At 32.8% G+C, this 26,723-nt stretch overlaps 1 protein-coding gene across 2 annotated transcripts in view; it reads right to left on the reverse strand.

Moving 5' to 3' along the window:
* Positions 1-7,043: 7,043 nt before the first annotated feature.
* Positions 7,044-26,723, reverse strand: part of LOC129234388 (transmembrane protein 177-like) — a 31,295-nt gene continuing 11,615 nt past the window's right edge. For both annotated transcript variants that reach the window (XM_054868382.1, XM_054868383.1), the window contains 3 exons: positions 18,060-18,215; positions 11,874-11,925; positions 7,044-7,980 (listed from right to left, as the gene is read on the reverse strand). In XM_054868382.1, coding sequence (XP_054724357.1) covers positions 7,237-7,980; positions 11,874-11,925; positions 18,060-18,211 — 948 coding nt within the window. In that variant the 5' untranslated portion in view covers positions 18,212-18,215 and the 3' untranslated portion in view covers positions 7,044-7,236. The remainder of the gene's footprint in view (positions 7,981-11,873; positions 11,926-18,059; positions 18,216-26,723) is intronic.

Raw genomic sequence — 26,723 nt, forward strand, 5'->3', positions numbered from 1 at the left:
GATTCTAGGCTTAGAAGGCTTAAAATGTACAGTCTTGAGCAAAGAAGAGACCGAGGGGACATGATTCAGTTTATTAAAATGAAAGATGTTATGGGGCTGAAGTTTAGCACTGAGAACAGGAAAAGGGGTCGTTGTTTTAAGCTATTTAAATCTCAAGCTAACATGGATGTTAGGAAAAATTATTATTTTAGCAGGGTAGTAGAACCTTAGAACAGCTTACCGGAAGAGGTGGTAATGAGCAAAGGAGAAGACAGTTTTAAGAGGGCCATTGATCTTCACTGGGGATTGTAAATTGACTAGGACCAGTCTAGCTGGGCCCAGAGCCTGTTGCTGGTCATCACTTTTGTATTTGTATAGTCTGGAGCAAAGGGGAGTCAGATGGGACATGATTCAGTTGCTTAAATTTATCAATATGAAAGATGTTAATGGGTTTTAAATTTTTGCATGGAAAGCGGGACACGGGGTCATTGTTTTAAGCTATTCAAATCTCAGGCTAATCTGGAAATTAGGATAAAATTATTACTTTAGTAGGTTCTGGGGCACTTAAAACAGTTAACCGGAAGCGGCTGTAATGAGTAAGGGAGTAGATAGCTTTAAGAGGGCCATTGGTCTTCATTAGCCGAGTTCACAACTTACTTTTCGACCCGGTAAATCCCCGCTTTGGCTCCGCAAAAAACACGATTGAAAAATTCCCCGTTTCCATGTAAAAAGAGGTTTTCCCATTGTACCAGAGAAAGCGGTTTCTACCCAGCATCCTTAGCAGCCAGTAGACGAACTTGTTTCGCGTAATGCATTCCGGGTAGAAACACCGCTTTCACTCCAGAAGCTACCAGGAGTAGAAAAATTCCACATGAACCCCGCTAATAATTGGAATGCGGTGAAAAGCAGGTTTTTTCCGGGGTTGAAAGTGTCCATGGAAACGGCCCTATTAGGGACTAACTGACCTAGGACCAGCCAAGCTGGGCCCAGAGTCTGTTGCTGGTTGTCACATTTGTACTTACGTGATTGCCAAAGAAGATTCCTCCAAAGAAGTCGGTTGTCCCAAAATCAGAAATAAAAGAAGAAAAGTACCCATTGACTTGAAAAGGAAAATGAGGAACAACACTTTTCGTAAGAAAATGCAGTACTTTGACAGTCGAAGGAGCAATTTTTTGATTCAAATTAAGGAAAAAAAATAAAGCTAGAAAGACAAAAGAAGACCAAGTTGTTTTAATCTCATAATTGAAATCAAAGTATGTTATCCTTGTAACTCCTATGTCTGGTAGCTCTCATAACATTAAAATACGCATATTAACTCTTGTAAAGAAAATTATTGATATTTCTAAGTAATGCGCTATAGGTTAAGTCCAAAGAGTTGTCAATACAGATTTTAAAAGAGTAGTCATATGGAAAACTGAGATTTCTATTGGATCTTCTTTGCAATGGTTTAATTATTAATTTCATACAAATGAATTACAATTACGCCATTTACTCCAACATTTGAGTGGAAATAATTGCTGGGTCAAAAGGATATGGTTTAGAAATTGGGGGAAAAACTAGAGTCCTTTGATGATATGGCTGTAGTTAACTTTTAAAAAGTAGATGTATCTTTGGCAGAGGTTGCCCTTAGTGAACTTAGTACAGATCAATAACATATCTACAAAATGCGGAATGAAATTCAAACAAAAATATTTCATTCTGCTTGTAAGAAAGAATGCAGTAATTGTAAAAGATAAACGACATCAAATAGAGCTTTTTGGTTTCAAGAAAATGCCCATCAGACAATGTCAAAGTTTCAACATAATATGTTGTTAGAGTATACTTTATAATATTAAATCTAAATTATCACGTCAGATTGGAAGTTAATACTTTTACAATTTACAGTATAATAAAAAAAAAGTAGTCATGCCAAGAAAACATTCTATTGTCAATGCTGACCAACAATATAAAATGTGCGAGAGAGATGGGCCTTCACAGCTTTAAAAGGGGAGAATGGTTAAACTCGGTAACTATGTTAAGAATTCAAGTTTCCTACAATAAATTTCAATGCAGATAACTATTTGACTTTAATTGACTGGAATTCAGTTGCACTTATAAAATTTGATGCCGACTTCATTTACAATGCTAAAGGAAATCTTTGACTTATAATTGCGTTTTCTTTTTCCTTTCAAGTTGTTTGTATGCAAAAACAGTGTTTTCATTTGTATTTGAAATAATAATTTTAATGGTTTGAAACAATTCAAACTAAATGAACAACTTTAAAAGAGAGAGACAACCAATTAGAACAAAGAATGCAGTGAATACCAGTGAAAGCAATAAGAAAGCAGTGGTAGAGCATGTGCGATTAGCGCGCTTTCTACACGTTAGAAAGCAATTTTGCAATCACCTAGGTAATTCAACTACCTATACATTAAAATTTATTTATCAAGAGTTTCATTTCAAACACAAGACATTTTAAATGAGAGGTAATTATTTTTTATCATTCCATTTCTGCTAGTTTGGTGAAAAATCAGACTAATTACTTAAAATTCAAAATCAAATAGGCAGCTAAGGATATTTTTTGATTTAGTGGAATTTTTGTGTGATAAATAGGTTTGGTAAGAGACAACTTTTCCGCACATAGGCTTACATATTTCTCAATTTAGTTTTTTTCACTCCACCCTAATCATTAACAATGAAACTCGCCCCACAGCATGGTAATTTAATAATATGTTTTGGTAATGTTTGACAAGCAGGGACAGGCTTTATTTTCAGAACGAAGAAAGATAAAAGTGGCCAATAATGAACGCTATCTACTGGAGTTTAGGGTTAGTCCACTGGAATTAGGATTACCAAACAGACAATAGCTTCGTTCAAATGGAGAAGCAATTTTTGTCGTCATACCTTGATGGGCGTTTTTCTAGTTTTGGAGAACGTGTAATGCTAGGAATATTACATAGTCAAATATATAAAGTTAACCAAACATTATGCAGTTTACTATCATAAAACAATAATCAGCTATCCTGAAAATTTTACAGCAATAGCATCTTCGACATGTTAATATCTGCTACTACTGTCTGACCATCGATTACATGGAAAGGCTAATATCCGGTTTATAGGCGGAAATGGACGTATCTATTAGTTTATAGGGATGCTAGTTGGTTTGTTTCAGAAGCGCACTTTTGCCTCCCTATTATTTAGTCTTACTTTTGTAAAAACGAAAATTTGCTCACAGCAACATTTTTTTAATGTAAAGTATATTCAAACTATATTTTCACGGCAAAAATTAATTGATTTATTTATTCACAACAAAGTTTTGAGCTTACCATTTTGCTTTTACGTTCCTGAATGAAATGAAAATGTTTTATTTTCTTTTTGTTGTTTCCATGGTAACTATTTTTATTTCCCCTTATTTAATTTTTGAGAATGCAATAAATGAATATAAATAAGGCACTAGTGACATTATAAAATGTGCGTCAAACAAGCGTGCAATCAAAATTTCATCGTTACTTTCCCTTCTCCCCGCCTAGATTCATTCAGATGGAATCATCTTTACTTGGCAGATTGCCAACTTACATACAATCCGTGGTCAAACAGTAGAAGCAAAATTTCCTCATTCTTCTTACAAACTTGTAGAAAGAATCTCAGATTTTCTACAGAACAATTAACATTTTCTGAACATACACGTGTCCAACAAGAGTACACAGATCTTACACTCATTAGAAAGCAAGCAACACAACAGGTGAACAATAAAAATCAGAGTCAGTAAATGACTAGTGAGAAAAGATCATCGTGCTTTATGATGGAAAGGGAATAAATGGATGAGAAGTGTATATAATTGACAAAATTAATCTTTAAGGTGTGTATTGAGTTTTTAGAGTAAACGAGCTGATGTGTGTAACACATGACTTCCTTTTAACTTCAATTTAATGTCATTTCCCCATTACTGGCAATTTTGATGTGATTCAATTGCTTACAACACAACTTGAGTTTACATCGAAATTAACAATGATTTTCCCCCAAAAAGGGGCAAAAGACCCCTTTAGAAACATCCAAATGCAATCAAAAGGGAAGGTGCACAACTAGACCCCACTAGGAGTCTACGTACCAAATTTCAACTTCCTAGGACATACCGTTTTTGAGTTATGCGAGATACATACTCACATACGTACATACATACGGACGTCAGGAGAAAATTCGTTGTAATTTACTCGGGGGTCATCAAAATGGATATTTCCGGTGTCTGTACATTCCTAGGCATATATCCAAGTGTGGTCGGGTCGAAAAAAAACTCAACATTCATTCGGGGGTGAGAAAAGTGGAAATTAAGGCCGATTTTTGAGTGAAATTTTTTTTTTGCTAATACAATACTTCCTTTTTTATAGAAGGAAGTAAAAATCTCCAAAATCATTTTAATGTTATTTATGCGTCAAGGAAAAAGAGAAAAAGCTACATATGCAACTGAAAAACTTGTCATATCAAAAAAAAAATATGCACAAAAGTAATGAACATTAAGATGGCAACTAGGTGGGCAATTGATTAGTTCTCAGTGCAGATCAAGAGCTCTCTTAACATTATTCACTTTATTACAAGTAACTTGCCTTTAAAACCCCCTTTATGTTTAAGTCTTAATAAAGTCATTCAGAATCATAGGCGGATTTAGGACTGAGTTCCTGGGGGGGCAGGATTTTTTTTTCAGCAACATTTTAAATTGCCTCCCCCCCCCCCCCCCCCGATTTTGGTCTGTTTTTCTGCAATGCATAAGGGCATGCTTTACTTTTTTCGTGTATAGTTTTCATTAATGTGTGTTTTCATATTGTCCTTTTTTGAACTGAACTTTTTTGAACAGAGAGGTGACTGGTATCAAGAGAGTGACGAAAGGCTCCCTTTTAAGTGGGATATAGAATATCTCTAATTTTAGGGGGTCTGGGGGTTTCTCCCCCGGAGGAAATTTTGTAAAATGGATATAAAATTCTGTATTTTGAAGCCTTTCAAGGGTTAATTGGATAGACAAAAATCTCAGGAAAAAAAAACATAATTTTTTAAAAAAAGTTTTACGATTTAAATGTGCTTTGTGACGTAAGTTAATACTTAAAAAGAATTCAGTACAGATTTAGAAAATATGTAACATGAGAGTAACATACTACTTATTAGAACAATTCATAATTTATACATTTGAGTTTCAAAGAAGTGTCTAGTTATTTTCAGGATTTGGTTGGTTAGATTGGGTGTTTTGGCACAAGAGCCCTAGTAGGCTAAACTGCGCCAATTCTTTTCAAGGATTTTTGAACATTTGATAATTTAAGGCACCTCATTTGCATTTTCCAGTCTCTGAAATTGAGTACTAGATTATACAGTTGCACAGTATTATTCAAACTTTGTAAAAAAAACAGCTATTTGAAGTTTAAAAGAAAAAATAAATTATAGAATTCTCTCATTACAACAACCTTTTTTTTAAATTATTAGCAGTGCAGAAAACGAAAAGGAATAGAGGTAGTGTATAATTTTTTTCTGGGCTAAACAGATTAACTTTATGCAGTAGAAGCAAGATAAAAGCAATCAATACAAAAGAATTTCCAAAATACTGCATTCAGGATTAAATAAATAGCAGGATATGAAACACGTGAGTCACAAAAAGTTATCTCAAGTAATATGTTACAAACGTAAGAACCATGATTGTTACACTTTTGATGCAGGATGTAGCAAGGAGCTAAATTTGATATATTTTGGCATTCCTCCCCCCACCATTTGTTAGAAATTTTAAAATTTAAGGTTTGTAGCCCCATGTTTCCAAACATTCAAGGTTTTCAAGCACCTGAAAATGAAATTAGTTTTTTCAAGCACTTTCCATTTTTTTAAGGTACAAATAATGTAATTTTTTGCAAGTTACGGACCCACTTCAAAGCAGTGGCCCAAAGCTATAGCTTGTTTATCTTATGGGCAAATCCGGTCCTGTAATTCACTCTTACCTGCAGATTTTTGTAATTTTTACGAAAATTCGTCAGTTTTTACGGTTAAAGGATTTTATAATTTTACCAAACTGAACGTGTGAATCCAGAAGGTTCTTCAAAATCTTTCGTCTGTAACAACACAAAATATCTAGTTTTTGAAATCAAGCAAATTGAAAATAAACATTCTGAAAAGAAAGAAAACAAATCATAACGAGTAGATTGTTTTGTTAGCGCAAATGGGGGAGGGGGGTTCCCTTTGGTTTTAGGTTCTAATTTAAAAATAATCGTCAATTATTATAAGTGTTGCAGCTGAATGCATAGCTCGTTTAGCCTATATTTTCATTTACATACTTGCCCAAATGGTTTTCAGTCCAAAATAGTTAATTTAGGCATATTTTCAGCACCCCAGTGACAGCTGTACTATTATTATTTAATGTTCTTTTTGTTTTCTTTTCTCCCATCAGAAAAGGACATTCGCTATTCTCTTCATTTTCATTGAACTATTCAAAAAAGAAAAAATAATAATTTTTTTGTTTCAAGATTTTGGAAGATGTGTTATTACCTTTTAAAGTCCTCTCAAAACTGGGGGGCCTTGCCTCCTATGCCCCCCCTTTCCTATAAACCTACCCATGTCCTTCTGGACTCCAGTCAAAAAGGAAAAATAATAATGACTTTTTAAAAAATTTTTGGAAAATGTGTTGTTACTACATAAAGTACTCCCAAAAGTAGGGGGGCATTGCCCCCCTCTGCCCCCCCATAAATCCGCCCATGTTCAGAATGAAGCTTACATTTATTTTTCATGACTTTTTTAAGTGACGGAAAATTTAAATTATTTTCATGAAAAGTCTCAAGAGAAATTAATAAAACAATGTACATGTTTTTTAGAAAACCCCCGCAAAGTATATTTGCTCTGATTATTGGATGATTCAAAAGTAAAGAGATTTGATTATAAATTCACATAAGTATTTCAATAAAAAAAATCAATTCATGAGCAAAATTAATGTCTTTTATATTGCTAAAAATACATTTTATACCTGACGAAAAAAATGTAATTTCACTTTTTCTTTTACAAAGTCTAAATAAAATGGACGGAATAAAACACATTCTAATAAATTAATTCGTCTAGAAGGAGATTGTATAATATTTATTTTTAAAAATATTGCGACAAAATTACACATGCAACAAATTGATTTCAACACTTTTTATAAGTCACGTTTCTAAACTATTTAGATTCTCCCTAAAACAAATGTACTCAAAAATATTTAGCGCAAACAATGGAGTTAGCTATCTATGAACAATTAAAAACAATGAAATATTCTACAAAGTGCTACTTTTGGGTTGAAACATTTGTGTCTTCCTGAGCTTGCTTCATTTTCCGCAAAGTATCTAAACGTTTAGATAAAGGCAGTCTTGGAGGAAATATATAATATTCCTCATTTCCTTTTTCAGTAAACATTTTCTTTCCTCTGGGCCCTAACAACTGCCTTAATGCTTGGTTCTTTTCCAGGGATTTTGCATAAAATTCTATTCCACCCTCGAGATAATCAGGTCCTGCCTCTGCTGAGAGTTTATCGCACTTCAGATCATTTAAATGTTTCAAAGGGTCATGGAGACATTTATACAAAGCAAAACCAAATCCGTATAAAACAGAGTAGAAAATACTTCGCCTCAAAAAAGACCACTTACGGAAATTGCTTGATGTCATGTTTATCTTCCTTATAAATTCCGCAGGCAAAAACACGCAAAATGCCGCAAGGGCGGAATTTTCCAATACGGGAAGGAAATCGCAGGAATAAATTTCTCGCATTAAGGCAAACTTTTTAGCCTTGTCTGAAATGATCAAAGCTTCCATCAATTCTTGTCCATCAACTATCCAATCAATTTCTTCTTTACCTACGATTTTAAGCTGAGAAAAATCAACCTCTTCGGCTTTTTCGAATGTAAACGGAATGCCAATCGCTGCTCCCCAAGGCGAATTAGTCCCTCCAGCATGAGTTACATTGTGACCCACAACATTAAAAAACCTCAATTTTTTCTTTTCTTCTTCGCTGATTTTGCACTGATTCAATACCTGGAATAAAAAACAAATTTTATAAATTTAGTGAAATTGAACAATTATCATACTAATGTATAAACTGAAAATAAATAAAATAAAACAAAATAACTGCAGAACAGCCTCAATATCTCGAATTGCTCGGGATGAGAAAAAAAATTGAGCTACACAGTTTTTGAGTCAACAAGGCTTTGAAAAAATTACACTTGTAACTCTCACAATTACTCACACATACAGCATGCATACATATATATATGTACGAACTTTGCATAACAATTGACAATTTATTTGGAAATTAATAGAAATTTCAACTTCTTTTTGCCATCTACAAACTTCAACGTTATTATTTTACCTTAAAGCACAGTCAATTTAAGCTTTTCAAACACTATTTCGTAGGAGTAAAAAATACAGAATAATGAGGGACATGTTTTCCCATTCTTACTCCAAAACTGCTCAGCTGCAAAAACTCGCCAGTCCTCAAAGTGGACACGTGTTTCAAAGAAAAGCGCTAAGTATCTAAGCATCTGGGGAAAACACAGAGATTTTAAAAAAAAAAATACAGCACACCCCTCACACTCACATTCCCCTGCTACCTCGCCTCAATATGCTATTCTTATATTTTCCGGGAAAAAAGGTTAAAAACTGCAAGCAGATTCTTCGGAACTAGTTCCAGTACAAAAATTTCCATGAAAAAATGGCAATTAAAATTTGCTTCTCAAAGTAAAACTATATTTAAAAAAAATTCACATTTTAAAATCAATATTGAATCAAAAATGTTAACAGGTAGAGTAATTATAACTGGAACTACAAGTTTTTTTTTTCAATGTTCCTATTTTAACCTTCAGTGTATGTCGGAACATTTTTGTAGCAATTCTTTGAAAACATTCTGCAGATAAATTTCCGTTAGGAATAAAATTTCAACCTTAGCAAAAGAAAAATGACTGTATTGCAGATAATATTAAAATGCAAAAGCATGCAGATTTTAGACACATGTTTTAAGGTTAGAGGTAACTCTTTCTTTAAAAGATACGACATCTTTTCATCTGTAAGCTTACATCTTTTTCATTGAAAAAGCGGTTCCTCGTAGTCTATTGCATGTTTTTTCCTTATGAAATTGCGTTATTGTTAGATTCAAATCTTTAGCTGTTAACAAGAAGATTAATACTAAGCAGTACAAATAGCAAAGCAGCACAGAATAGCATTTATGAACACTGGTTTTGGGATTACAAGGAGCTCTCTATTCACTGGTCATCAAGTTTGAACCTTCCGAACACTAAGCAATAGTCACAAAAAAAAAGCTTTCGAATTTTCAAAATTAATTTGAATTCTGAAATTTTGAAATCAAATTATGTTTTTCACAATCATGAGTAGCAACAGGACCCTATTCATTGGTTACTACCCTGTTCGCTTGTTCCTAGAAACGGTTCCTGTCCCTGCTCTTGGGCGGTTACATGTGTATAGTTGTGTATGTGTAGGCTTATGCGTGTGCAGAGTGTGTATGAGGGTACGTGTGTGTAGGACATGGACGCCACCAACCAGGAGCAGCGGCCTGTGGGAGAAATCGCGCCTGCAGAGGATTGTGGGGTTGAAAAAGGAACCGGACATCAAGGACGGCCAAATGAAAACAGTTAGCAATCGTGATTGCTCAAAAAATATTAACTTTATTTTTGACAACAGAACATGATGAAATGTTGAAGCTAGCAATGAAGCATCATAATGCATTTTGTTAAAACCATGAAAATGTTTGAAACTATTTGCTAACAAGTTTCTAAGCTTCTCTTAGCTTTTCAATCACATCAGAAGTACCACCAGGGTCTGATTAAAGAATAGGCCAACTAGACTGCAGCCTAGGGGCACCCAAATGGCTGAAATTGTTTTAAATAATGGATAAATTTGAAAGTTTTACCTACAGGGAGGCTCCAAAAAAATGCTTCCCTTAGAGCCCTACAATAACTTAATTGGAACCTGGGTGCAACATCGATGAAAAAACATTGATGTTACCAATTAAAACATTGATGGCATTGATACATTGTTCTAAAAACATAGAGTTCTGAAACATTTAACTACTAAGCGTATATTCCTGCAAGATAAAATCTAATAACTGTTTTAATACTGGAACTGAGTTCACAGCCTGCACTTATTAATTAATAATTGGGACTTTTAAACTGAAAGAAGGTTAATAATAATAAGGATAATCATATCTATTTAAAATGTAAAGTATTTAAACATCAACACAAAGTAATTGGACTAATTTCGTAACATCTTTTGATTTTCCACCTGAACATATGAACAAGATTTTAAAAGTGGGATAGTTATCATATTTCAACAAAAAGCTCGTGAATGTCAAACATTGACATGTAAACCAATTGCATCGGAAGTTATTTTATCTATACTGTGTCAATTAAAATTGAGCAGTAGTGTGACAGTATCCGAATATTTTTTCTAAACTATATAACCCTGCTCACAGTCAAATTTTAAAGTTTTGTAACATGTGGATCACTGGTTAGACAAGAAGAAACTTATGAGACTACACAGTACAGTTTATTATATAAACATTATTCTTGTTATGTATTGCTTTTAAGCTTCATACAGAGCATGATAATGTATTTGAAAATGATTTTAAACTGAATTTTTAATTAACTTTAAAGGTTTTGTGTCTTTTTATTTCACCCCTAGCAATTTTTCGGCGAATTGAATAATATATCACTTCCTTTGTTTATTAGCACTCTTGCTGACGAAGGATCATGCTTCCTACATTTGTTTTTTAATTGAAAACCACACAAAAAATCCCTGTGTACCATTAACATATAGAAAAACAAAACCACCTTTCCCTGTGATTTGCACATCTGGCTTTGGTTATTCCTCATCACAACTTTTTACTGCATTAAGTGAGAGCTTTATCCATGTAACTCAATGTGCACATTTCAATTCACTTAGAACAAAAATTTTAAATGCACTGGAATACTGGGACACATCAGCTAGAATCCCCACAACTTTCAAGTTCCCCAAAATTCAGTAGCCCCAGAAAAATTTCAGCCCTGATATTTTGCTAAGAAGGGCACAGTTGAATTTCTTAAATTTCTGTAAAAATGTTAAGATTTTATAGGAATAAAATTGTTGTTCACATTCAGTGGGAATCCCTTATTTTTAGCAAAGAGAATTTTAACTGAATAAAAAGTTTGCACAGGTCTTGATGCAAATTCGACCTACAGAAAAAAATATAAAATCAATTTCATGTTAAAGAATTGAAATGAAATTGTATGGTCAAATAATCATCCCGGATAATGATCATGCATTAAAATACACAAATCAAACATCATCCCTTTCAAAGAAATGAAAATAATCACAAATACAAATACAAAAGTGACGACCAGCAACAGGCTCTGGGCCCAGCTAGACTGGTCCTAGTCAATTTACAATCCCCAGTGAAGATCAATGGCCCTCTTAAAGCTATCTACTCCCTTGCTCATTACCACCTCTTCCGGTAAGCTGTTCCAAGGTTCCACTACCCTGCTATAATAATAATTTTTCCCAACATCCATGTTAGCCTGAGATTTAAATAGCTTAAAACAATGACCCCTTGTCCTGTTTTCAGTGCTAAACTTCAGCCCCGTAACATCTTTAATTTTAATGAATTTAAACAACTGAATCATGTCCCCTCGGTCTCTTCTTTGCTCAAGACTGTACATTTTTAGCCTTCTAAGCCTGGAATCAGTCTAAATCCATTTATTAGCCTTGTAGCCCGCCTTTGAATCCTTTCCAATACATTAATATCCTTCTTAAGATAAGGAGACCAAAACTGAACAGCATACTCTAAATGAGGTCTTACCAAACTTCTATATAAGGGCAAAAAGACATGACGCTTATCGTATTTACATGTATATTATTCTATTGCACAAATTAATACTCACATCCTGTACAAGCCCTTGGACCTCAGCTGACAATGGCTTTTCCTTTCCAAATCTAGAGGAAGGAAAGAAGGGGAAGATATAAGAATTCTAACAAAAAATTATTCATAAAACTCTATGCTTTTATATAAACTTAAAATATATATATAATTTTAAATCTTTCTGAAATCAATAAAACTACCTACATTAAAGTAATATTTTAAGCGATAAATAAAACAGAGTGTAAAATAACAATGAAAAGATAAAACACAGAATTTTTTTGGGATATTTTAACTCATGAGAATAAAGAGCAAATAATTAATTATCAGAACAACTTCATGAAAGCTTTACTTTTTGAAAAAGATCAATGGTAATAATTTTCAGTTGCAATTATATGAATGATATGTACAGTCAAATCTCATAATCACATCACATTTGGTACTGTCAACAAAGTGTCATCTTTGCTGGAGTAATGTCATAAAAAGAATACAGTACAAACTCAATATCTCGAATCTCACGGGACGGGGGGAAAATTCGAGATATCGAGTTTGAGATTTTCAAAAAATTACACTAGTAACTCTCACAATTACACACACGTATGCTAATGCATTTATATACGTACTATGGGACCACTTCAAATTACGATCAATAAAGTAATCTTCAATATTTTACTAGATTTGAAATTTTATAATTGTCGAAAGTGCACAGGATGAGATTTTGAAATGAACAACATTTTCAACTTGGTTTTTTCACCTAAAAATTTAAAAATTCTAATTATGTCTTCAACCAGTAACCTCACATTCAAAAAGTTCTCAGCAGTCATTTTGTAGGAGTTAAAAAAGCGAACTGATGAACATGAGGAACACATTTTCCATTTCCACTTGAAAACTGACGGACGAAAAATCAACCCTCTTTCCTCACAGTGGACAATATGATCGAGAGAAATGCACAAAGATTCTAAACTCTGGGGAAAAAACAGCACCTCCCTCATACCAACACTCTCCTATTATCTTGTCCCAATCCTCTATTCACAAAATTTCCAAGAAAAGGGATGAAAAACTTAAAGCAATTGTTCCTGGAACTGGTTTTACTACAAAAATTGCCAAAGAAAAACAATTGAAATGTGCTTCTGTGCAAACATTTTGACAGATCAAGGGTTTCGAAAAATAAATTTCGAGATAACTATGGAAAATTCATAGGGGTTTCATAGAAAATGCTGGAGAATTTTTTTTTTTTTCGAGACATCAAGGGTTTTGAGATAAGGAGGTTCGAGATATCAAGGTTTGACTGTAGTTTGAAAATTCATAATTAATTATTTTTTTATAATACAACTAGTGGTACCCGCACGGCTTTGCCCGTAATAGAAAAATTAAAAGGTCTTTTGGTTTGCCTGTATATTTACACAAATAATGTATGGTGAATTTCCTCGCCAACTGGCTTGTACCCATGTTACGATTCCACATTATGATAATTTCGTATCTCGCCTATTGGCTTGTGCCCATGTTACGGTCCCATGTTATGATAATTTCGTAATTTACTCGTTCATCTTATGATAATTTTGTTTTTAAAATTGGAATAGAAAAAGTACTACATTGAATTTTCGAAAAATCGCTTCGAGGTGCACACTCCTATGCTACAAACTAACTTTGTGCCAAATTTCATGAAAATCGGCCGAACGGTCTAGGCGCTATGTGCGTCACAGAGATCCAGACATCCTACAGACATCCTCCGGACAGAGAGACTTTGAGCTTTATTATTAATAAAGATTATAGATTTAATAAAGAAATAATTAATTTGATGTTTTAAATTTGATTCAACTAGTGTAGTTCTGAATTATTGGAGGGTAAAACTAAAAAAAAAAAGGAAGAAAAAAACCTTCACTCTTTTTTAGTTTTTCCCACACTAAAATACTTTCCAAAAAGGGTTTACTTGATTTTTGAGTAACATTTTTAACACTGCTATTTTCCACAAAGTTGCATACTAAGTGAATAAAAAAGAGTTTCCTAAAAAAAATCAGCAAGAAAGAAACCAACTAAGGGCTTTTCACTTTTGGCCACAAATAGATTAGAATTTGGCCACTTTAAAATTGAGAGATTCCTTTTCAATCTTATGAGGGGCTCTTATCTCTTTTTCTCTCACAGAGAAGCTTGCAGTGACCACCTACAGTTTAAGGTAGCTATGGTCTTTCTCTTCTCCTGCTGCCTCCCTAATTCAGTATTAAAATCCTCCTGCTTTGAATTTCTATTGTCTCTCTTGTCAAAGTCTGAAATCTGTAGCTTACTGAACTTATCTACACTATGCTCGCCTTCTGCCATTCTTGAAATGGCATGCATGGTTTATAATAACACAAGTCTCTTATATCTTGTCAGTGTCAGAAATTCCTACAATTACCTTTTCTGTAACCGGAGTTTCACCATCAACACTGTCAAGAAATCCAGAGTCATTTAACATCAAGATTGTATAGCATAAGTTCAGGACTTAGAAAAAGTGACGTGACATCCAGAGTGTTATGAATTCTGGGTGTCCTGATAATGAGGTTTGACTGTATTACTGTGAAGGACCAAAATTATAGGATGGTCAAAATACACCAGAGATTCACCGGAAATATATTTGCTCTTTCACTTATGTCTTTGCTATGACTGTTGACATTTACCAGGTTTTGGCATTTCCCAGTAACATATGTATCAAAATACCAAGTATTAGAAAGAGTTATGGAATGTATTTTTCACCTACAGAAGAGGGGGGGAAAATGTAGCTGAAGTTTTCATACAACATCTCAGCGTAACTCACATTTTGAATTGAATAAGAGTTACAATAGATATGAATGCATTGAAACAAATGTGTATTATTGTTTCCACTTAAAAATATTGCAAGCTTTTGTTTGAAAAATTTAATTAGTAAGGCATTTATACTGTATCCATTACTCTTAATTAAAAAAGAATGCATTTCAGGGCCATATTCAGGGAGTGGGGTTTCAGGGTTCAAAACTATTCCAACATTTCTGGGGTGAAGTTATTTTGAAACGATGATAACTGGTGTGAAGTTATGTCATTTACAGATCAGATTTCCTTTTTTCATTTAATAGCAGGGCTCAGAAATATCATGATATTTTCGAAAATATCCGATATTTTGATATATGTTGATATTTTGATACATCTCCGACACTTTCAATCAGCACAAACTAAAGTCTTCAAAATAGTAAATGCATCCTCAAATCACTCCTTACTTTCTTACATTATAATTGCAATACACAGACTTAAAATTAAGGTTTCTCTCATTATTTATATCTAATATTTCATTTTTACATTTCTGTCAATTTTAATGAAGTTATTTAGCATAAGCTGTTTTACTCATTTTTCTTCCGTTAGCTACTTTTACACAGTTATATGATTCAAAAATTAAAAATATGCATTGGTGTACAGTCTTAAGACATTTTCTTTTTTTTTCTGACCAACGTTTAACAGTTAATTAGGCATTTTTAACGTGGTTAAAAAATTGTTACATTACTAATAATAAAAAGGAATATAAAATAAAAAAGAAATATATTACTTTGCTGTATTAATGATGTATTAACACATCATAAAAGTAGTGCATAACTTTCTGGTTATTTTTAATAATAAATGAACAATATTACTATGATTAATATAATTTTTTTGAAAATACCATACTTGATAAAATAAATATCGAAAATATCAAAATATCATGACATTTTCAAAATAAATATCGAATATATATCGTGATATACTGTCCACCTCTGAGAAGTTGAGTTATGGCCTTAAGCAAGTCCATTTCTTTCAAGGGAGAGCAATCAATAAGGCAAGGAATTGTTAGGCATAGAGTTGGGTTACCATTCAGCCTTTTGACCTTCAGCCGTTTTTCCTCACCCCTATTTCAACAAATGTAATTGTTTAATCGGCCTACCAGCGGAGCTCAACTTGCCAGAGGTAGACAGTATATCATGGTATATATATCGGCGAACCCTGTTTAATGGATGCAATACCTTTTACATTTGCTCATGTTAATCTCCTTAAAGTTGCACCCCTTCATTAAAATGATTTATGGTGACAAAAATCAATTGAACATTCGAATGTGATATCTATATGATCAAATTTACTGATTATACAGATATCATGAGAAAAGTGTTTGGTAAAACCCTACTTGAAATAAAAGTCTGATACCTGACACATTTGTATCTTCAAACATCTGTAAGTGTTTCATAGAAGCATCTGGGCGATTCTTCAAGATCCTAACAATATTATGTCCCAAAAGCCTAACACAAAAATAGTTAAATCAAGAATTTTTTTTTAAGAGTTAGAAAGAACTTTTCCGATGTTATTCCATTCTTATTAAAACAATAACACATTTATTTCTTCCTACAAAACATTTTGAATGATCAGAAAGTCACTTTCCTGGTGTGTTCAATCCGTTTCTCAAATGTACTTAAATTATTTTAAAATTTCCATCAACATTCCACAAATTTAATTTGCAGTAATAAAATTATGCATACTTAAAGGTGTAAAATAACATTTTTTTTGAAGAAATTTAATTATTTTAATAATCAAGGTGCATCATATGAAAGTTTGTCCCCAAATTTTCATGTCACTTTCTTGGCCTAGGAATGAGTTCAATTATTATAGATAAACAAAAAGGACTTTTTAATAGGCAGAGGTAATACTCAAGTTGAATAGAAGGATTTATTGCCAATGCATTAATTAGAAAATAAGATTATGATTGAAAAAAAAAGAGCTAAATTTGGCAAGCGTAAAATAAAAAATTGTATCCGTCAAATATTATTATTTATTTATTTTTCCTTTGTTGTTAAGACGAATCTTTCAAAACGGGGTTTCTGGGTTACGCATTTTTAAATTTAAATGTTGATCGAATAGGTAAGTGAAGTTGCTTTAAATTTCGGACTTAGATAAATTACACAACAACTTTCTAGAATTAAGTAGTAGAATTAACTATTCTAAGTTGGAGAGTTAGAATTAACAAACAATAAAACTTTTTAACGTGTGTTAACATACAAGTGTTCCGGGACTTCGTGATTCTGATAACATTAAGCGAATGATAACATTAACCGTGATCACATTAAGCGGCACCTACTGTATTGAAAAATCTATCTTAAAGGGACTTTGACTCGAAGAAATGTTCGCTATTTGAGAATATCCGTTAACGGGGGGTATACATTGACTTTGTTTTGTCATGCATTAACCATACTTTTGATTCAGGCTATATTTATTTCCTTGTTACCATAGTTACATTTTTAGTAACCTTTGATGAAATTCACTTTGTCACTCTCCCGGGCTGTGAAAATTTGACCACTTCTTTTGAGGTGTAGCTTAGTTAAAGTTCATTCTATTTTTCTCTTAATAAGTTCCTAACAAAGAGGAAGAATAAAATTTTTAAACATCTTTATTTTTCAAAAAAAAAAAAAAATTGATTGAAAGTGTCATGTTTTTGGAGATCCCCCCCCCCCCCAATAAAAATGTATATGTAACGTGTCTTGAATTTCGAAATGTTATCAGCTAAATTTTGCCCAACAAGTAATAGTTTTCACATGATGCCTGCATGTAGTATGTATCATGCATAACTCAAAAACAGAATGATGTAGAAGTCATTGCCATTGAATGTTAGTTGCAATATTGTTTCTGCTTCCTCTATGGCATTATTACATTGAAATTTTGCTCCTTTGAACTGTTTCATTTAATCTTATTTCAATTTCAGATCTTTAACACCAAAAAAAATATAGCAAGAAGATTGAGATTCATAAAGTTGAAAGCAATGACCCCTGGTTCTGCAATGGTTGCAAAAGTTCAGCACATTAACATCTTCCTTTTTAATAAACTGAAATAGGACCATCCCCTCTCTATAACTCCACTGTTCAGCACTTTATCTTTAAAAAAAAATGGCAAACAAAATGTGGCTAAAATCTGGTTTGCATTCAAAAAAAAATGTTCATCAGGTGCTTTTTCAAACTATTAGCACTCTACATGAATTTTAGCTCTTAGCAAATTAGAAATTGCTGCTCTATGCATGCAATTGTAAATTATAAGACATTAATAAGTGATAAATTCATTAGCAACTGGGATGCTAGCTAATTTCAAATTTGATGAAATCAGAGGTTAAAAGTTAGATAGCAGGAAAAAAAAAGCTTAAATAACTTAAATACATATTAATAAACATTTTAAAACTGAGCATAAAATTTCTCACCTATATATTTGAAAAATTTCTCTATATTTTTCCAAACAAGGTCCATTGATAGCTATTTGAAAGCTAAATGCTGATGCGATAGCAATACCAACACATGAGCGAGTAAAGCGCTTTCCATTTTTTGTAGAAAACCAGGTTAATAGCCTTGACATTTTCCTATAAAAAGGTTATTCCTATAAAATCCACATAAATATTTTGCTGAATTCTTATCAATTCGTACAAGTTTTGAAATTTTTCTAGGCGTGCTACATAAAAGAAGTACAGTAGAGAAAATATTTAAATAAAAATGATGTTATTATATCGCTAATGATGGGTATCATTAAATACACCCCCATCTCAGTCATTTTCAGCCGAGGACTGCAGTTTCGTGCTTATTAGCACTCATCAGCCCGGCATAGGAAAGTGACTGAGCTGGAGATGGAAAACCTCTTAAGGAAGCCAAGAGTACCAAACAAACTGGTAGCTAATATAGAATTAGTAGCCGACCAATTTGTAATTTACTAAATATGGGTATCGTTATTCCCTAAAAGTCAATAATGCTTTCAAAATGTATATTTTCAGAATTTTAAAAGTAAAAACCAACATTTTTAATTTTGATCATTTATATTTACTGAAAAAATTGAAACTAGGAAACCATTTCTAAATTATATAAGTAGGACTTAAATATAAAGTTTAGGGATTCAAAAAAAAAACATAAAAAATAAAAAAAAAATAGGGAGAAGATAACTCAAGCAACTCAGAATAATTAGCTAGTTCATATGAATACACATATGTGATATTTATCTACACTGTGTTAGAATTGCACTCTCTCAGAAAATAACCAGATAATGTTTCAATAAAATTTTTATTTCAAATTGAAAAAAATAATAATAAAAGAGTAAAAATTGAAACAATTAAAGACTAAATGGTTTCAGCTCTTATAATTGTAAGAATTACAAGCGTCCCTAATTATAACAATTTTATGAAGGTCAGTAATGCATATCAAGTCAGTATGCAACCTCACAGATGATAATACGGCACAGCTCAAACATTTGAAGAAACTTAATAATTAGCAATTTAAAATCTAAATTTAGAGCTCTTTCTTACCGCAAAACTTGCAAAGTTAGCACTAACGTAACTGTTGTGTAGTGACGCATGAAACATACAGTCGATACTGACATTCAGTGACGTACGTATCACCCCCCAAGAAGCGAAAGGGGGGATGCAAGAGGTGCAAGGGCGCACGCTCTGAAAAAATAACACTATGTTAAAATTATTTTTAAAATTCTTATGCGTGGGGGGCACACTTATAAATCTTACAGGAGGCACACCGAAGTCTACGTACGCTATGCTGACATATTAAAATTTCATATTTTAAAAGAAATTCTTTTTAACTTCAACAATACACTATTTATTCAGAGTAAAAAAACAACCAGTAACCATATTATAACCTTTGGGGACTAATAATATAATACAGTAAACTCCCAATTATCCACGGAATAGGGTGACACGGTAACCGCGGATAAGCAAAAACCGCGGATAATCTGAATCATAGGTGAAAAACGATACTACTGTATACAATGGCAAAAAAATATAAATAATACTCACAAATACATTTAAATTATAGCTAAAAACGTTGCTACATTCCATATACTAACATTGAACGTAAAAAAGATACATATGTATAAGCTAAAAACGAACAGTAACACAATCATAAGTTCATAAAACATTTAATGAAAAAAAGTGAAAAGACCAGCGGATAAACCGACCGCCGATAATCAGGAGTTTACTGTAGTTGGAATAAATTAGTTTAAAGTGTAAAAAAAACCTTGGTTTTCTCTTTTGAGATTAGTCAATTTTGGCTGGTAAGCGATATACTGCAAAACCATCGTAAAACCGCCAACCTTAGTAATAAGCCAAAAGCTAGCAAAATTTGAGGGTGGTGGTTTAGTGAGTTTTAACCATTAATACTCACTCAAAAATGCATTTTTTAATCAAAATACATTTCAAAGCATGAATTGACCTTTCCAAATGATGATTAATAACAGCAAATGGATTATATAATGATTTTTCCATTTTTAACCATTTTTGTTTTTTCTTTAGTATGTCTCTGACCGTTCTATTCTTCAGCTAACCTTTTGTTTATAGAATTTCAGAAAAATGATTAGCAATAAGATGCTGGCTTGGGGCTTGGTTTTAATCTTTTAACTCACAAATTAGAATTCTTTTGCGCAGGCTTAAGTTTTCAAATCTTTGCTGAACGAAGTCAAAGAACAACAGAATTCTGATGCATCTTGCCAACAGTGTCAATCATAGGTTAAACCTCAAAACACCCCAACTGGAACAAAAAGGGGGTGAAGAATGAATGCTTTCATAGTTTGAGAAGGGAAATAAAGAGGTAGGAAGGTGTGTGAGAACCAATTAGCTGAGGTTAAGAATTCCTGGAGATGTTTTTGAAACGATGCGATGTGGCAGATCAGACAGTGCTTAGTCAGCAAATAGACATGCAGCTGAAAAAATTTTGGAAAACTGGCGACTTACCTCGAGGGTGCCCTGCACAACTCTTTTAATACTATCGGCATCCTCCTCCCCTCCCCCCCCCCCCACACCCTTTTAGAATGAGAGCCATTTGCCCCATGGACCCCTTGTGGGAATCTTTGCTTATTAAGAGGCTTATCTAGGTGCATTTATAAGGGACATTAGAGGCAGATGTATGTGACATAGTAATGATTTTGGCACAAAGTCCTTTGCATGGTGTCTTAAACAGTGATACAGGATGTGCGAAAATTCCTTGAGGCATTTTAAATATTCCTAGAACAATAAATTATATGAATATGCAGTTTGCATCCTACTTCCCGGGTTTGCGAATTTGTTTGCGTTTGTTCGTGTCAAATTATGTAGCATTGCAAGCAGTGAAGGTCTAAAAATGCAAATTACCCAAGTGGGCTTAACTGTGTCCGCAGTCCATGCCGACTAGAACTAGGAATGAACTTCAGTACCGTTTAGCTGTGTCTTGAGTAACAAACGCTGCACACATTGAACTCTAGCAATGAAAGGGGTTGCTTTCTGCTTAATACAGTGATTGAACACCTTACATTTTTTTCTCCTAATGTGACTGTACAATGCCATTTTTAAACAAAAATTTGGAAGTTCTTTTCTTTTTCACTTTTTTTTTTAGAATGTCCAAAAAAAACTTTGAAAACTTGTGATGTCACCAGTAGCGTAATTAGGGGTTGGCAGGAGTTGCTCTCCCCAGCGGTGCAGCAGCCAGTGGAGGTGGCATTTTGACTGATTTAAAAAAAAATTTTTAAGAGTTTTTTTTATAATAGAATTTGAAAAATGCTTTAAAAATTTTTTAAAAAACTTGCAAGAAAAAGAGCTAGAGGGGGTATATATAATCTACTGAGAAGGAACATTGGGCACCATTGAAAACAATTCTAAAAAAGAAAATAAGAAAAAAAATTTAAATGTTGCTTCCAAAATGTCGAATCAAACAAAATGTTCCAACAACAACAACAAATTTTGGGAGGTCACAATGACTTCCTGTGACTTCCCATGTGGACGACCCTGGGGGGGGGCGCAATTTCTTTAGTTTGCCAGGGGCGCTAGACCCCATAGTTACGCTACTGGATGTCACTCTATATTATTAAACTGAGGTTACAGCAAAGTGGCAGTTGAATGACGGTATTTGTAATACATTTCTATGCAGGAAGATTTTTTTCAGTCTGTCTTGACAAGGATGGCAGTATGTTAGGCATCGTTTAACAAGTTTCAACTGTACGGTCGTGCTCATTTATAGGGAAACTGGAGGGACCAAAAAAAACTTTAATTGTAGCTGTAATTTTGATCTATAAAGTAAATAACAAACATTAAAACATGAAAGGGAATTGCAGCTATTGCATTATAGCCATAAATTGCTATAAACGGACTTGATAGTAGTTGTATCTCGAAATCAGAGTCATTCCCCTCTCCGTCCAGAAATAAAACAAAGCAGGTTCTATGTCTTGTAAATAAAACAAAGCAGGTAACTGACAATTCCTCAAGCAGTTTCAATTGCAGTTAACAGATAATACATAAAGGACGATAACTTGATTTTCTTCTTTTTTTTTATGAATTAGAGGGACAGTACACTCCCGATTATCCGTGTTAATCACCGGGTGGCATAGCACGGATAATCGAAAAATACGGATAATCCGAAAAATCATTTAAGGAATATGCAGGATAACTATTTAAGGGGAAATCAGAAAAAACTAAATAATATATATATATATATATATATATATATATATATATATATATATATATATATATATATATATATATATATATATATATATATACTCACACAAACCAGGAACTTTTCTTCGAAATTTATTGCTTAAAAAAAATCGGTGATACATTTTTGTTTTCTTTGTTTGTTTAAATTGTTGCGTATGTCCGTATGAATTTTTCTTACTGCAATTATTTCTCCGTAATCGTAACTTCTTTCACTCATGTAATCCAATAAATGTTCCGCAGATTGTAGAGCAGTAGAATGTGAGATGGTATTTTCTTCATGTTCTTCATCCTCGTTTTAGGTATCATCACTTGCGTTTGATTCAATAACAAGTTCAATGACATTTTCGTCAGTTAGACATTGAAATCCTGATTCACGTTCGTCGCTTTTAAACCACTCTTCGACATTTTCAGCGTCAACTGATTCGAAATCTTCGATTTCTTTAACTTCCTCAATGATGTTATCGATATTATCTATAACATCATCGAAGCTTTAGAAAAGTGTGATTCCGAAATGATGCACGGATAATCCGCAAACCGGATAATCTACGCACAGATAATCGGGAGTATACTTTACTAACCTTTGATAAGTTCTATTTCATTTATTTTTTCCCCCCACCTGTCCTTTGGAACTTCACATGAGGCTCCTACTTGAAAAGGCTATACTTTGGTTTTAAAACATTTTCAAAATTACATTCTTTTGCTCAGTGACACTATTCAATTCCTGTATTACACATGCAAAGCATTAAAATGGCAACAACTTCAATCTTAAATAGGGAAGTGGAAGCCAATATCTTATTGTTGCCAATTGATGCCAGTTGTCTAAGAAAAATTAGCTCATTATTCAAATTGCTAAACGAACCATGCCTTTTAACTAGTAGTAAACAAAATAGATTTCTCAAAAAAATTGAGAAACTACATTAAACTTAATTTGGGGCTCATTAAAAAATTATATAAATAAATGTTTTTAAAAAATGCACATAGTTCTCATTAAAGTAGCTTTAACCAATATAAAAATTTTGAAATTAATAAGTGCTTATAATCATTTTAACCTGAATTCATAATAAAAAGTTAATTAAGATTCAAAAAATAAATTTAAAAAAAAATGTTTCAAAAAGTCGACAAAAACAATGAAAAGACAAATAAACAGTGAGACAATTTCAATGAACAATTTTTATTTGAATGAACAATTAATTTTCTTTCAGTAAATGTAGTGCTATATGTATATGTGACATAGATATGAATAACACAGATATTTGACAAACTCTATTAAGAGCTACAGAATTCAACAATCACACAACCATTTATGCACTGATGAATGCTAGAAATGATGAATAGAATTTACAGACTTGTAAGCATCTCAGAACCAGATTTTTTTTTCATGGATGACGTACAGAATTTATAAAAACCTGAACCAACATAAATCTTACAATTGCAAAATTTTAAATATTTGTTGATTGTTAATATAAGTCTCTTTCAACAATATAAACAGTAAGTTTCAATAAATAATGTATGACAAAATCACTCAGGGTTTGTACTTAATTTCAGAAGTAAAATGAAAGAGTTTTGGAGGAGTTTTGAAGGAGTAAAATGAGATTTTGAAGGAGTACTAATGGGTTGTCCTTAAATGATGTCGCACTTTTTTTTCAGGATGTTTGACTTTGACCCCCTTCCCCTTTGTCAAAGTGTCACACTTTATCTTACTCCTCCTCTTATCACATGTCATATTTTTTAAAAACATATTGTTATAATAACTGCATGATGTTACTTTTTGTCACTCTCTCTCTCTTCCCCTTGTCACATTTTCATGAACCTGTCTCCCCCTCAAGGCATGACATCACTTGTGGACGACCCATTTTACAATATCATAACTGGGATTTGCTAAACAGTTGTTTTTTTTAATAGAATCACTTAATATAGTACATCTGCTTATGTATTTTAAAGATTTAAATAATAATTAGACAAACTGACTTTTGTTGCTGAGAGTGCGGTGGAGAGAAAAGCAATAATCATAAAACTTGAAAAAATAACCAAGCACCACTTAAGCATGTTTTACTTCACATATGAAATGTCTTAGCCATCTAATAATATTCTTACTTTCCACTTTTAGGATTTCTATGACCAATTTCTTAATCACATCTTGATGAAAAAAATAAGTACGAAATTACTACATTAAAATCGCTCTTATAACTTCGCCTTTGTGACGAAGTTAAGTTGTTGATTGAAGTATTTTAAGTTACTGTCACAGAGGAAGATTATGTAGTGTTGAACAAAAAAAAAGGAGTTTTGAATGAGTTAAAACCAAAATGAAGGAGTCTGAAGGGCCCTTCGAAAAAATTTCCTAAATGAAGGAGTATTGGAGGAGTTTTGAAGGAGCGTACGAACCCTGATCACTGCACCAATTCACATGTATTTAATTTATTTCATGTTTACATATTTAAGAAAAATCCTACATATAGATTAATATTTTTCCAAAGGAAAAATCACTTTTGTACTCCAGATTTTATACCATTCATAAAAACAGGGCTGACCTAAAGTATGTTCTTAAGGGACTCTTCATGTTGCCTCTTTCCATTTAAAAAAAAAAAGGCATCTAGCTCCTGGCATTCACTTGAATTTTGACCTTTTGAATTCAAATTATGCTTTTCGCAACGGCAAATGGCAATAGTACCCTACTGTTAGTGTTTCTCGTTTGGTATTTTTATTTTTTATCAATCTTAATTGGTGGGAATTAGTAACATGGAAATTATGTATTCAAATGAAGTTTTACTATTGAAGTTCATCTAAACAGGTGTTTATCAGGGGGAAAAATGCGCTTTTACATAAAAATTGCCCTCTTTGAATGCAAAATCTGAATCGGAGAAAAGATGAACCAGCTCAAACTGCAGATGATTTGTAACCATGATAACAAAAATCAGTATCTCTAAACCAATATTAAAAACAATGAGCTAGATTTATTCTCGTCATTATGGTAATCTAAAAAACCAAAGGAATATTAACTATGATCAAGTGCAGGAAATAAGCAATTTGAATTTGCTTAAGAAAAAAAGGGTTGCAGATGAAGCGAAAAATAATTGAGAATTTATAATGGAAATCAAGTTTTCAAGTTATAAAATTAATTACTGTTTGAGCTAGTTTTAGGCAGAGATTTGCACTTGTGGCAGTTTCTACCATAGGTGAAATAGAAAGGCCGATCATTTTGAATTTTTCCAGGTAGGGGCAAAAGGCATATACACAAAGCAAATTTTATCAGAAAACAACAAAAACGACATGTGCATGTATGAAAAAGAGTTATTTTTATAACCAGGATGAGGAATTGACACCCCCTTAAATGACAAGTCTGGTGATAGATATCGAAAAATGTCAGCACAGAAAAAGTTGTATTTGTACCAAACAGAGATGGAATTTCAAAAGGCTTAAACACTTTGTCCAGAAGCTTATGCCTATATGGGGCAGGGCCCAAGTCACTTCTTCCATAGGTAAATAGGTTATGAATAGAAGGACTGGAAACATACTGAAAATTCATACAGAGCCCCCAGAATTCTACCTACTATCAGGAGATGCCTGTTTCAATATTTTTTCATGGAAATTTTTTTTCTAAGCATCGACTGAATCGGTAAGCCCGAGATCTAGTCGTCTAATTTCGTAAAAAACAGGAAAGGACTTGTCTTCAGACTCATCAACTCAACTGGACTCAAGATATTTATTTTAGATTTAGCTTCTTAAAAAATAATAGATATATCAACTGCTAAGATCAAATTAAGAAATCATAAAAGGGAGGGGGAGGGAGGGGAGAAGTCAGGAAAATGTAGATAGCAAAAAATTTAAAAATTATTTTCATGCCTAGGCGAGCATTACTGAAAAAGTCAACAGTATGAATGTCCTTACATACTGTTATAGTCATAACATTATGCAAAGCCAGTCAGTCGGCTTTGTGTAGGCAATCCCACTAACCTCAAATCATTGTTTCATATTAAATTGCTTTTCAAAAATGCAATAATTATCTATGATACTAAAATTGTTACAGAAGAAACAAATCACCTAAAATATTCCACATAACTTTGAAAAGAGCATGATTTTTCATCTTCATTGCTTAAAATTACTATCTTAATTTATGAAGATTATGTGTATGCTGATAATAATTTTTAAATAAGAAAAATTATTCATTTCTTTGGGTTTTCTGAGAAACATTCCTGTATTTGAGTATTTCAACTTAAAATTCATCAACTACTTAAGAATCTCTCAACCTCCCCCCCTCCCTCCAAAAAAAATCATCATCATCATCATAACAAGAAAGCCTTTTTCTTTTCGCTGAAAACAGGAACAGTGATGAATCATTGATTTGTTTGTGTACAAGAAAATAAAGAACCAAGAACAATATTTTCTATTGCAAACTTATAAAAAAATATA

Source organism: Uloborus diversus, chromosome 1, assembly GCF_026930045.1.
Source record: "Uloborus diversus isolate 005 chromosome 1, Udiv.v.3.1, whole genome shotgun sequence".
NCBI classification, from domain to species: Eukaryota; Metazoa; Arthropoda; class Arachnida; order Araneae; family Uloboridae; genus Uloborus; species Uloborus diversus.